This window comes from Chelonoidis abingdonii, chromosome 4 (genome assembly GCF_003597395.2).
Source record: "Chelonoidis abingdonii isolate Lonesome George chromosome 4, CheloAbing_2.0, whole genome shotgun sequence".
Classification (NCBI taxonomy): domain Eukaryota; kingdom Metazoa; phylum Chordata; order Testudines; family Testudinidae; genus Chelonoidis; species Chelonoidis abingdonii.
In genome coordinates this window covers 55,977,094-55,991,694 of record NC_133772.1, presented here as the reverse complement: position 1 = coordinate 55,991,694, position 14,601 = coordinate 55,977,094, and the positions used below count along the sequence as shown (strand labels likewise).

At 37.0% G+C, this 14,601-nt stretch overlaps 1 protein-coding gene across 6 annotated transcripts in view; it reads right to left on the bottom strand.

The window, feature by feature from the left end:
* Nucleotides 1-1,294: 1,294 nt before the first annotated feature.
* FAR1 (fatty acyl-CoA reductase 1) overlaps nt 1,295-14,601 on the bottom strand; it is a 96,342-nt gene continuing 83,035 nt past the window's right edge. For 4 of the 6 annotated variants that reach the window (XM_032788239.2, XM_032788240.2, XM_032788241.2 and 1 more), the window contains exons 11-12: nt 9,032-9,159; nt 3,393-6,403 (exon numbers count right to left, since the gene is read on the bottom strand). In XM_032788239.2, the coding sequence (XP_032644130.1) occupies nt 6,241-6,403; nt 9,032-9,159 (291 nt within the window). In that variant the 3' untranslated portion in view covers nt 3,393-6,240. Of the gene's footprint in view, nt 2,109-2,148; nt 3,034-3,392; nt 6,404-9,031; nt 9,160-14,601 lie in introns of those variants that run through there. The other 2 variants (XM_032788238.2, XM_032788237.2) reach the window with 2 other exon arrangements.

The following is a 14,601-nucleotide window of genomic DNA, read 5'->3' as shown; positions in this document are numbered from 1 at the left end:
TGCGTCTAAAAGCAGCATGCAGTAGACATATGGTGACATTGAAAAATGGCAAGAAAAAAAAAAAAACCCTATTTTCCCCCCTTTTCTTTCATGGGGGTAGGCGGGTAAATTGATGAGATATATACCTTGAACCACCCGGGACAATGTTTTTGACCCTTCTGGCACTGGAGCTTGGCCAAGAATGCAAATGCTTTTTGGAGACTGCGGGGACTGTGGGAGAGCTGGAGTCCTCAGTCCCCCCTCCCTCCTCCATGAGCATCCATTTGATTCTTTGGCTTTTCCGTTACGCTTGTCATGCAGCACTGTGCGGAGCTCCCTGCTGTATCTCTTCTATCATTAGCCTGGAGATTTTTTCAAATGCTTGTCATTTTGTCTTCTGTAACGGAGCTCTGATAGAACAGATGTGTCTCCCCATACAGCGATCAGATCCAGTATCTCCCATACGGGTCCACGCTGGAGCTCTTTTTTGGATTTGGGACTGCATTGCCCACCCGTGCTAATCAGAGGTTCGACCTGGGCAAACAGGAAATGAAATTCAAGTTTGCGGGGCTTCCTGTCTACCTGGCCAGTACATCCGAGTTTCCAGAGCAGTCACAACGGTGCACTGTGGGATACCGGCTTGGAGACCAATACCGTCGATTTGCGGCCACACTAACCCTAATCCGACATGGCAATAATCAATTTCAGTGCTACTCCTCTCGTCAGGGAGGAGTACAGAAACCGCGTTAGAGAGCCCTTTATATCGATATAAAGGGCCTCGTTGTGTGGAGGGGTCCAGGGTTAAATCGGTTTAACGCTGCTAAATTCAGTTTAAACGCGTAGTGTAGACCAGGCCTGGGTGCATGGGAAGTTTTGATCAGATGTATTAGCTTGTATTTTACCAAAATGAATCATCATTACTTACTTGCATTCTTTCTCCTTTCACTAATGCTCCAAACTAGGATCAAGGGGTCCATTAGAGATTAAACAATGATACTTCAGGGTTTTTTATTTAATGCCTTACTTGCATCATAACATCAACAAGTTTTGTACATTACTGCAACCTTTTAGCTATTTCACTTATTTTGCATGTGAAGTCCAGTGTACAGTGCCACTGAAGTACTATTAGGAAGATTTATACAGGTCAAGTCCAAACAAGTCAACAATACATGTGGATGGGAAGAAGCAGAGTAGATTGTTGTTATGCCTCTCATCCCTTTCCAGGGAGACCAAGCACCCACCTAGCAATTCTAGAATATTACAATTCTAGATTTTGTCTCATCTTCTGTTTCACTCTCTTAAAAAGGAGAGAGACTAGATTACCCTCAACAATGTTGGGGTTTTAGTTTTTGCTCACTAGACTGCTATAGAATGCTGGCTATGATGGTCAGAGAAATGCTACATACATTTTTTTAAAAAGTGCAGTAAGTTTTTACTATCTGTATCTTGACAGTGCCTACCACAATGAAACCCAACAATAAAAATAAAAGTGTATTCATTTTGGGAAAATCAGAATGTCCTTGCAATTACTGCCCTGAGAAGAACAGCCATTCAATTAGTAAGTGAAATTAAAGGCCACTGTTAGCAGCCACCATACTAGAAGTTGATAGGATGCAATTAGAATTAAGAGAAAAATCCCACATATTGCATTCAAACCACCATTCTTAATGCTTTGAATTTTATCTCAGTACATTTCTAAACTAATCAGAACTTTGAACCTCACCAATTAGTCATTATTTTCATTTTCCACAGTAATGCACACAGTTAAAATTGCTCAAAGCTGTCATTGTTTCAGCCCCTCCATATCGTGAAAAGACAAGATAGTAGTATAATTACTAATTATCTATCAATATGAGTCACAGATCTGTTGAAGGGTAGAGAAAGCCAAAGAGACTGCCAACCTCATACCACAGAAAGCAATAAGACAGTGTTGGAGGAAAAATGGGTTTGAGCTTATAAAAAAATCCTGAAAGTGGAAGCACAGTTAAAATTTACCTTGAGGGGACAGAGAAATAGGACTGGTGGTCAAGTTAACTAACCTTTTATTAATCCAGTCATCTGACGCAGACAAAAGAAACAGCTAGCTTCTTCAAACAGACAAAGCCAAAGTAGATGCATTGCAAGAGGCACTATAATAAATTTAAGAAAAGCTTGAAGTTAAAAAGGAAAAAATGAGGCTCTCTGAACCCAGTTTGCCCTCTCCCTTATACAGATCACTACACTGCAGATTCAAAGCAGGAGTGGGTAATTCACACTTACACTGTTCACTGAGCTGTTACATAGCTTCTAGCAAGTCACAAATACTGTGAACACTTACTTTAATCTTTTCCATATTAAGCAAGCAATTTTTTAAAAAGGACAGTGTAAACAGAATATATTTTAAGCATTTGCCAACATTTGTCTACAGCAGTGTCCTAGCTTCGTTTCTGTATTAAATTATCAGTTTGTCCCCCAGTATATGAAGTATGCAAATTTAGTGCTAGTTAATATTTTATCTACACCTCTGATCTCTCCTTTATAAAAGGACACATTTCCTTAGATCTAAGATTTACTTCAATCTGACACAACCATCCCTGTACATTATTGTTAATACTAGATCAGGAATTTATGAAGGAAGGTTATCAAATTTGGTATATTTTTTATAGTTTCCTGCAGTACAAATATCTGAGTCTTAGACATTAGAAAAGAGAGAGAGAGAGTGTGTGTATGTGTGTGTGTGTGTAGAATTAACAAATCCAACCTATCATGCTTACCAGTGTAATCTTTCAAAGGGCAAGTGAAAACAGGCATGAATGTCATGTCTTAGTCTTAGTGAGTTATGAACACTGTTTTTGTACAGAGCTACACTTCCTCCTGTATTCTCCTCAGAAGTTCCAGGTTTTCCATCTCTGTGGTACAGTGATTGCAATTCACTCACGCAAACTTAAAGACTACAGCTTATTGCAAAGCCACGGTGTACTGCACATTTGGTGGGAATAAACTTGCGGTGTTAACTAGTATTTCCTTAGCTTTCATATTTAGGTTCATTTTCCTCCTAACCTTCAACCCTTTTACCTGCAAAAGGAAGTATTCATGCACTGTGATATACAGAAATTGACATTACCAACAAAGAGATGGTGATAGTAAACTTCAATATAACCAAATATTCCTAGCTATACACTTGAGCAATACCTCATAAAAATCTTAGTCTGTGCTCTGTCCTCTTAAATAAAAACAGCATGAGAGATACAGAAAGTCTAGTTGGTAAGGGTAAGAAAACACAAAAATGCATATGTAACTACAAAGAGCTTATCAAGATAGTATAACCTTGAATTCTGTAAATCCTATTTTCAATTATGTATTCCACACAATTTAACTCAAAGCTTGAGAAATTCAGGATATGTAAAGATGCAATAAATATTATAAACGGCATATTTAAGGGATTTGTTTATTTTTGGTTTACAAACAAAGGCACTCGATGTTTCTATTGATGTCTTATAAAAGCTTACAGATTTAACATTTCTTTTAGAGCATCTGTTCCTATGGTAGAAAATCTCATTATAGAAAAAAAGCACTTTTCCCTTAGTCCCATATTTTAAATACCGGTATACCCGTTTAATGACCATCTGTTTTCAGACTGCTCTTCCTCCTACTTAACATGTCAAATGTCACTGTTATTTAATGAGTTACAGGACACGTTAACCTTACGGTATCAAAATATAGATACAGTATGTTCTCATTAATATTTATAGTTCTGGAAACAGAAAACTGAACACATTAATACAAGAAAAAAAAAGGCAAAAATATAGTGTCCTGTATGGGAAAAAAGTGCCTTCAGAAAAAATTTTAATGGCCGATTCATGTGGAATGACAGAATAAATGTACTTAATGTGATAAGTCACTATCATGAATTAAACAGGGTGACTGATGAGTATGTGTAGGAAACAAAAATAGTCATCCACAGCTAACCATAGTCTCAATTATAAAGAAAAGCCTGGGGTTTTTAAATGGTTAAGTTTACATGGGAAAGATTAGAGATTCTTATGCTCAAAATGATGCAATTACTTCAGTCATTTATTCATTCAATAGCAGAGATTCTTCTAAAGAATGCTATGGACAAGAAAAATCAATTCAGTGGTTCATAGTTCTCAGTTGCTCTGTTTAAAGGAATTATGTAAAAAACAAGTTATTGTTAGAGAGAAAAAGTTGTTTAATTATTAATTTCACAATCTTGATATATTTGGGCCTCTTTCAAAGTTCACCCACATACCAAGACCAGAAAAGGTGGGTCACTAGATTCCAGGCACTTTCTGCAGAAAATCTACATTTCATTAACAGTATATTTTCAAGTCCAATAACAGAAGATGCACAGGGAGGCAGCTATGACAAATACATTAGGAATATTACAGTTAAGTGTAACACTTTGAATCACAAAAGCCACAATTTATTGTAGTTTCAACCACTGTTGGAGGTCTCTCACACTTCATGGTGTGGTCCTAAATCATTATAGTTTTGTATCACTGTAAAGAATATACACACAAGAATCTTTAAAAGGAGGTAAGGTTTTAAGTACTTACTACAGAATATTTAGCTTCAACCAAGAAAGCTGTTCTCTTTCCAAAATTAAATATACACCCACGTGAAATAAAGTGTTTTCTTTCAAGTTAGCTTTTCACAAGAACAGCAAGATAAGCTCATTGCACACTTACTTCAAATGGGAAAAGAAAACAAATATGTATATATGTTTTATGTAATTTTTGTAGGATTAATTCAAAATTTCCCTTTCCAGGCATATTCAAAAACACATACTGAATTTAAGTACAGCATAAACTGATCATTTTAATGAGAACATATCATGTAGGTGTGCAGGTCAGTGTGTCAAATAAAAGAAATGTTAAAAATGTTTTAATTTTGAATTGTAGGCAATTGAGATAAAGGGAAATTCATTAAGTGTTACATTAAAATAGAATTCAGCTGTTTCTTGCAGTTAGTCAATATGTATTTCTCCTGCTAAAACAAAATAGACATGCAGAAAAATAGATTTCTTCAATTTTAGCCAAGAGTTTGCTACTAAATATTGTAAACTTAATATAATTCTTAATTTATTTAAGATGTGTAGGATTCCTCTTCTCCCTACTGCCCCAGTGAAATGCAGGTTTGTGTTGGATCGTTATTTAACGTGTTTCTTGCAAGTATGTTAACTTCAATCCTTCATGTAGTAAGATAATTTTGTTGGGATTATGATTATGGGAGATAGCATACCTTGCTAAACCATTTTTATCTGACGGAAAATATACAATTTGTTTTAGCCAACCAGAATTTAAAATATATTCTATGACTAATATAAATAGTAGCAAAGACTATGGAAATTCCTCTAGGAGAGGTTATTCTTGAACTAGGTGTGTAATTATTGTCTGTGTTTCTCATCTAGTCATCATCTAGGGTGAAGAAATTCAACAGCTTGCATCTCTGTTCTTTTCATGGTTATTGTTCCTTTTCTTTTATTTCTTTTTTCAGTACAAGGATTGATTTTGCTTTCAAACATGCAAATGGTTCTCACTAATTTTAATGGGAATTTCATGACAGTGTATAAGGGCAGAAATAATCAGTGTGTGCATTTTGAAGACTAGATCAGACAACTAGCCTTTCAATTAAGAGAGATGCATTTCTTTTAATGAAGGAGTCTTCATCATATCCTTACCATCTTTGAGGAAGGAAGGAAGTGAGGGAAAGATGATAAAAGTCAAGAACAGAACAACATTAAGGAGCTATCAGTAATTTACAAAGATCCACAGTCTCTCCTATGGGCTTGTAAGGGCACAAAAGTCACTAATCTAGGAGAGTCTCCAATAAATAGGTCTACGAACTGAGTCAATATTTTGTTCTTACTGAATGTGCCTATTTACAATAAAAATTAAAACCAGAAGTTAATTGTTAAGGCAGATTTCAATCAAATGCATTCCAGAATTGCACAGTTATATTGGCAAAAATCCAAATGTTTCTGCCCAGACCAAAGAGCTAAACTTGCTGTGGATAAATTTTTGTTTGTAATGCTAACACATTTGTCTAATGCCAATTTGTTCCAGTATTCAACTGTTTTATTCTTTAAGTTTTCATGGAATACACAATTAAACATTACATATACTGTACTGTACATTTCACACTCCAGGTCTAAGATGATTTCATGTTTTTACAAAAGATGAGATGACTAAGTACATTTTACAGGCTTTGTGCAGTTAGATCACCATATGCATAGATGTCCTAATGCTAAAATTCTTCTCTTCAGTATCTCATAGTACTGGATGCTCTAAAGTAGGAGAGGAACTTGTAACACAGACTAACCACGAAGTACCAGATGTTTCTCGCCATTTGTGATCTTGCAATAAAGATACGCCAGATCAGGATTACAAGGACTGTATTGAAGCCATAACGTATGTTCCTTAACCTGGGAAAGAATTAAAGAAATGTAAAAATTGTAAGTGTTGAGAAAACACTGAGCTGTGCAGGTGCAAGATGCTATAGAGTGCAACCTCTAATTTATTATGGAATATAAGGTATTCCACACTGTTCACACCCCAAGTAGCACTGTGGGCCAAATTAACTTAAAGGGGCAGCAGCTCATCTGCAGTTATCCCAGAGGGCTGGGACCAGACTTAATCATTGAGAAAGGGGCTTGGCAGGAATGGAGAGGAAAGCCACGTAACTGGGTTAGTAACTGTACTACAGAACAAACAGAAATATAATATGCCAACAGTAAAGGATATTTATCAAGCAAATTCAAGGCCAAAACATGGTTGTTTTCCCATGTATTTTTAGAAAGGACACTAATCCTTAGTTTCCAGAACATGCACCATTCATTTCTTTAACAGGTTTAGCATACACACATAACTGTGGCTGACAAAAAAAAACTGTAGGTTTTTCAGCTATGGGAACCCTAGAACGCACCTACAACTTTAGACTTACTCCTTTTGAAGACAATCTCAGACCATTTAAAAAGCTTAAAAATATTTAATTTTCTTTGTAATGCATCTCTGAAGGTAGGTAGTCTTCACAGGTGTGAATCCAAGATGGTGGCCCTAAACCATGTAACAGGACTTTGTAGCTTCTCTAATCTGTGGTCATTCAGTTTTTGGTCTTTTTTATTTAAAATAAGCACAATTAGTATGAGTACTGCAGACATAGCTAAAAAAAATGAGGTCAACTAGCTGACACGATAGAACTACTTCACTCTCAAGACTGGCTGAATCATTTGCCTTTTTGCAGCCTCTTTAAAAAAAATAATCATATAAAAAGTGTTCTCTTGCTCCCTGACTGGAGAGAGATCTGTTCTTAAGGTAGACATATGTAATTAAATTGATTCTTCTCTTTACAAAGATAGATAAACTGCTTAGTGAATTTTAAAACTTCCCTGTTGGCCAAACAGAAAAAAGACATTGTGACTAAGCACTGTAAAAGTTGCACTGAAATCTACATATCAAGACGACTAAGTTTATGAATTTCTAGAGCACATATCACTGTAGCATCTGGACAAAAATATTTAAAATGTTCTCATAATCAGTGGTGTAGGATTTACGTATGAAAGTAGTGGAGATAACAATACAACTTTATACATGGAGATACTATGGGACCTCTATAGTAACACAGAAGAAAAGTTACTGACAAAGGAAGTCATTCACAGTTTGTGATAAACAAGTGTTGCTCAGTATCAATGTGAGATGCTGAAGACAGTCAAAGCTGCCTTAATGCAAGTGATTTAGTGGCTTTTTGTTTATTTTCACGTAGTGTCCAATTCATCTAAGTGTCATAACTGTAGCTACTATATTACTGCGCTTCCAGACACTAGATGACACCAATTTCTCTTCTCACTCTTCCTTAGTAACTGGCAGACAGAACTGCTCAATAGACAAAGCTCTGGTGATCTTTAACTGGCTCTTCTGCTGTGCAGCTTGGTCTTTTTTTAAATCTTACTAGAGACAAGACATAGTAGCACATTGCTCTTCCCATTCTTTGCCAGAATGGCCAGAAAGGGTAAAAATGGTTTTACTGATTACAACCTGTGTAGAACTGGTATGTTCTGCATGCAGATTGGTTAGACTACTCAGAAAGAAAGGAGGCCAACCTCTCTCATTCACTGAATCCTAACAAATTCACATACTGAAAGGGACAGAATTTACCGACTACCAAATTTCGACAGGAACCCAGTTGGCACTGCGAAAGCAGATGGAAGGATCCCAGCCGAAGCTCAGGCACCCAGCAAACAGCTGAAATTTGCTTTGCATGCTATTTTTTCCCCGAAGCTGGTATTTGCCCACCTACTGCAGTGCAGTTATTGTTTCATGTCATGGCCAAATGTTTTTCTCTCTATGAAACTAAATCCAGGCCATTCTCTTACTCCCACACTGCCAAAGCCTATCCATCCTTCATCCAAGAAAACAGTTCTACACAGTAGTAGTTTATCTGAAAGGCTAATCCTCTGCTAAGCCCCCATATCAGTTCTAGATTCAAGAAGTAGCTTCCTTCAAACTCTAGGCAGCTGGCGGCTGTATATGGCTAAACAGGCTCCCAGTATGGACTGAACACCAGACTTGAGAAAAAGGACATTCCAGAGCCCAAACCTCTTTCAGCTCAGAAAGAAAAGTTTAATATAGAAAAGTCTACTACTGACTGAAGCATGCTTAATACTGAACTGGACAGAACAGTTCTCATGGCAACAACGCATTGCCCAATGTATGGGGATGTCAAGGGGTTTAGGAGGGCGAGCAGAGGAGCTACAACAGAATGTCTTGGCAGACAGCAGAACCAGTTGAGACAGTGGCTCCTCTATTCCAAAGTGAGGGAATACAAGACAGATCCTTTCATTTCCACACAGAACCAGTCTTCCAAAGCATTACAACAAACTCTGATAAGAATTGATTGATCACTTAGTCAGAGGGGGAATAGATTACTCCGTTAGAATTATATTAAAAAAGCATGATTAAGCCATAGGACAAGAAGGGACAGAGGTAGACAAGGAAAGGAAAAACAATATGCACAAAGAGTAATATATGAAGAAATTACTGAAATGCAAACCTACTTCTTCAAGTGTTTCCTAGCTGCAGGGAGACCAGACATTTCCTCATTCAGTACATATTTCTTAGTTCCCATACAGTAGTTCTCCATGTACTCTGCCCAGTGTAACTGTCGAACATCAAAATTAAACACCTACATAAAGAGAGAACCTAATGGTTAAAACTTTTAAGAAAAAAATCATTACATTAACTTTACACTTCAGTCTCATAACGCAACAACAAAAATTGACATGTCATGGTCAGATATCTCCATCACAAAATGATTGCAAGGAAATAATTGTGTCCCGTGTTTTCATAAAAAAAAACCCTGAAGTCCAAAGATCTAGATTTTATTTTCTGGCTCTACCACAGGCTTAATGTGTGACCTTCAGCAAGATAGCTAATGACTCAGTAACTCATTTTCCCCATCCGGAAAATTTCTTAGAAGTGTGTTGCTTGGTCTTACAAACTTTGTGGGTATGTCTATATTGCAATTAAAAACCCATGGCTGGCCCATGCCAGCTGACTTGGGCTCACAGAGCTCAAGCTAAAAGGTTGTTTAACTGTGATTCAGGCGTCCAGGCTGCAGCCTGGGCTCTAGGACCCTGCACATCTACACCACTGTGAGCCCAAGTGTAGATAAACTGTCTACAGAGGCCTAGGCATTTATACTACTGTTTTCCATTGTGAGGTGTTCAAATTGATGGCATGTACGTTATTCTTTAGTATTATTTAACAATCGATTGAATGGTCTAAGATTTTGTTATTTTAGTCCTTCAACCATTTTCTTTGTCACCTATGCAATTCTTTTAAAAACACTTGACTTGTAGGACTTTACATTCTGTATGTATTCTATGTGGTTACCACCTAGGAGTTTCTTCATCACTCTGGTAGCTTTAGGAACTTAATTTTGCAGTGTGGATTTCTGGATTCCCTAATATCAAAAACAGTCTGTGATGGCAGTCATGACAAGTCTTATAAAACACTACAATTTTCTAGAGGTTTTAACCTTACAAATGCTACAGATTTCCGAAAACAGAACTAGAGAGATCATGACAAGGGCAAAAGTCAAGTAAACAGTTCGGTAAGCTGGAAAAATGTCCTTGGTAATTTATCCAGATTCAAAAAGTTGATATTACATATGCTGACTCCTTAGCATCCATGCTGCCAATTCACAAAATAAGCAGCTTCACAGTTCACTTGGATCACAAGAAAATATCAGGAAAAATAAACCCCCTAGAACTGAGGGGACAGTCTCCTCTCTCCTTCTAACAATTTATCTTATTTCAATATTCAAAATACTAAGAAGATTAACACACATTTCAAGACATGCATATAAAATGCAAATGTACTGTCAAACAATCTAGAAATGAAACTTTTTAGTGCCAAAATGAATTATGCTTGAAAGTTTTCAAAATTAAAAAAAAGTTTTAAATCATAATGTTTAAGATATTCTATATTTTCATTTCACACCAAGAAAGTCCATTATTTAACTTTCAAATTGTTCAAAAATTACTTTGGGCACATTCTTCAATTTTAGGAAACTTCTCTGTAGGCAAAGGCTATTTGGTGGCTTTGCAACAATCCAAAGTATATTCCTATTCCCCTTGAAGGTCAGAACAAGAGAGACTAGCACTCCAAAATTGCTTAGCTAAGGAAGATGATCTGGGATTAAGTTTGAAAAAACAGATACCAACTGGCTGTTCTGTTTGATCAAACAGTATAAAGTGCAGTGTGTCCACTCTCCCATTAAAACCTGCACAGCCTTCAAACTTCAAATCAAAACACTACCACATCTCTAGTTTAATGGAAAAGAAGTAACTGCACTAGGTTTTTATAGTTATTTCTGACATTTTACCCTGAGTTTTGGGATGATTAACTTTTAATCATTTTTCCAAAACCTATTCTTTATCACTTGCTTTTTCTAGGTTACTTTCATTTAGTGTCACTCAATAATATTCCCAGGATATTTTATATAACATCAATGTTAATCAATGTAATACTGTTTTTATTTTACATTGCTTTGCCCAATGCATGTTTATCTTGGTTCTTACTAATTGTTTTAATTAACTTTCACATTTTGCATCTCACCATTCATTCATGATTGCATACACATGCTCTACTCCACCTTCATCCAGAATGAGCATGCATGCACACACATCCCCATCAAAGGAGAAGGAAGGAACAGAAGAACAGAGCTCGATTTCTACTTGAAAAAAGAAACGGGGAAGGAAATCATCATTTCAAAGCCTCCAAACCAAAATAAAACATTTTTGACAAATGAAAGTGCTTCCATCTAGGTGCGTGTGTATGTATGTTTTAGTTGTGCTGATGCCTAGGTACTATGGATATGAACATATAAGATTCTGAGGAACAGTATCTTCTGAGGACTTTCAATGGGCTTGTTCCAATGGGCTGGTCTTCTAGTGAAGAATTGTATTAGCATCCACAATGCTGGCCACAACTGACCAGGACAAACAGGTTTTAAGCATCATGTCTACTAACTCAAGTCTTCATAATACCATTTAAACATGATGAAATCATCTAGTAAAGACCAGCCCAAGGTGAGTTGTAGGTGTTCGGCATCAACCAGCATAAAAAAAATGCTACTTCTGTTCATGGTAAATGAGGCTTAGTTACCATTTAATAAAAAAGTGTTTGGAGTTCCTCAGATAAATTGTACTCTTTACAGTGAGTTTATTATAATTACATTTTTCCCCTCTCCGTCTTAGATGTACTTTTTCAGAGCGAATCTTACCAGTTTGCAAAGTGCTAGATTACGTACTTAAGGTACATGTACTCCACAAACGTATCCTTGCTGTAGAAGACATTCTACAGGTAAAAGAACCATATATTCCTGCTTTAGCAACATCTTTCACACTATCTGAAGACCACTTAGTAACTCAGGAAGAAGACAAGAAACTGCATAATTTTTTCCATGAGTGCAGAAGACTGGGTTAGGTTATACCAAAACTTTACTTATAGAAAAAGAACCAGTTGCCATGTTTGGCATCTTCTGCCGCAGTCTGAGTGTACGTAATCACATTAGTGAGAACAAAAAGGCTCAGACCCATACTAAACAAAGACACCTGTGTCAGAAGAGACACAGGGCAATTAAAGTTATTTAGTTTTAACTGCACTTTCTGAATTTTGGTCCAAGAGCCTTATTATTGCTATATAAAGCAGTCCTTGAAAGAGATCAACCCAGGGCTGATAAACCTGGAGCTTGTTTTCTTTGTTCCTGAATTTATGTACTTTGTACGAAATGAGTAAACAAGCATATATCTGTGGTCTCAAAGATTGCTCTGAGATGCTTCTCAAATGTTTTCTTGTTTTGGAAAAAAAGACTGGGATTGTAATAGAAGAGTGACTCCTGATCTTTTTCCAGGCCCTATCCCTAGAAGCAACACTGTGCTTTAACTATTACTGTTGCTAGCAGATTTCAGGATGGTTTTCCCTAAATAACGTGGATGTGGATTTATTTTTGTCTGAAAACTATATTAAAGCTCAACTAAGGCATTGACCCACATCACTTATTTTAATCCATGTTAGAAAATAGTTCTTAGACTCAAATTTAGTTTTTTTTTTAATTGTTTGGACTAGACTGAACAGGAAAGTATTGAGCCAAGTCATTTACACAGGCCCTGGCAAAGGTCTTCAATCCCTGTGACACTTCATTGACAAGCCTCTAGAAGGTGCCCCCTGCATTAAATTAATCCAAAAGGCATAACTCTGCACTCCTATAGGCCAGATTCCACTATAAAAGCAAATTTTTCTTGGGCATCAGCATACAAGAGAATTGGCCAATTGAGAGAAGTCCAGAGTGCTTATGAATTTTGCACTCACCAATAGATCCAGCAGGTCCTCTAGTCAGGTTGTAGGATATGGGTCAGGTTGGGTAATAGCATTTAACTTCCTAAAGTCCACACACAACCTCATGGTTTTTATCCTTTTAAGGTACCATGACAATAGGAGATGCCAAGGAACTTTTTGATTAGTAATCACTCGCATATCCAGCATGCTTTCCACTTCCTCCTGAATTTCCTTCTGCGTGTGTCTGTTAGCATGATATGCTTTGCTACGAGAAGGGCATAGCCCTGAGTTTCAATGGAATGGACAATCTTGTCAGTTAAACCTGGCTGGTTGGAAAATACCTGTCTCCGGTGCTTCAAAGGGGCTAAAATCAGGGCTGGATTACACAATAGGCAAACTAAGCACGTGCTTAGGGCACCAGCAAAGCAGGGGGCACCAAAAAAAATGAGGGTTTTTTTTGGAAAAAATTTGGTATTTGATATTTCAAAAAAAGCATCGAAGGAGTCATCATGGAAAAAAAATCAGAACTTTGTTAGACTTCCTTACACTCCACTACACACTCTATTCCCCCGTTTTTATGTTCTCTTTTTATTACTTATCTCCACCTAAACCAGGAGGGCGTCCTACTAACGTAGATTGAAATAATGCGAGGAAATCAGATCCTGTTACGTATTGCCATAAATTTGTTTTATTATTGATATATTCTTCTGAGTTATATGTATGTGATTCTCTTTTCTTTCATATAGATATAGATATTGTGGAAGTAGAGAAAGAACCGACAGGGATTTGTAGGGGATCTTAATGCATGATAATCTCTGTTAGCAAGAGTTAGGCTCGCTGTAACCCTAATAACGTGAGATTTGTAGAAGCGAGGATTGTGTGAGGTGAGTGGAAAAGAAATGTGTGAGAAGTTGTTGCGACCTTGTGTAGATAACACAAAATGTAGACTGGAGTCTCTTAAGTGAGAAAAACAAGATATGAGGATGACCTATGTATAAACAAAATGCAGCTGTTGCTTATTATTGTCTGTAACAAAAGTATAAATGCTTGCTGTAATCGTTTATCTTTTGAGAGACCTGTCCAGGAAGGGGAGACCCTATGTCCTAGTGCACTCTCTCCCTGCTGTAGCTGCTAAACAGAATAAAGTACCTGACTTTGCTGTACCCAAACAAATAAGTGAGAACTAAGTTTTTCTCCAAATTTTATATATATATAAATTCCCCTCTCACCCCTATGGGTGGTATGTGTCTTCCTCAACCTCGGGTCCTCTACCAGAGGCCTGGGAGTTTGAGGGTTCTGCGCAGTATCTAACATCAGAAGAAAGGAATATGAGAAGCTGGAGAAGTACCAGGGCCTGAAAGAGGAACTCGAGAGGATGTGGAAAGTGAGGCTAAAAGTGTCCAGTCGGTGGTAGGAGCACTCGGGGCTGTGACTCCTAGACTGTGAGTGGCTCCAACAGATTCCAGGAACAACATCAGAGCTCTCTGTCAGAAGAGTCAGTGCTAGGAACAGCTAAGAACTGCGCAGACCTCAAATCCAGGCTTGGTAGAGACCGAGGTTGAGGAAGACAATACAATAAGGTCCAGCCAAGGTGGAGAGGGATTTTTTTTATTTATATATATTTATATTATATTTTATATATATATATATTATATATATATATATATAATTATAATCCACTATATGACACACCATAGATATAATAAAAAAATCCCATAATTACAAAATTAAACACCACAATATAATATATATAACACACACAACACACAAACAACAAATGGTG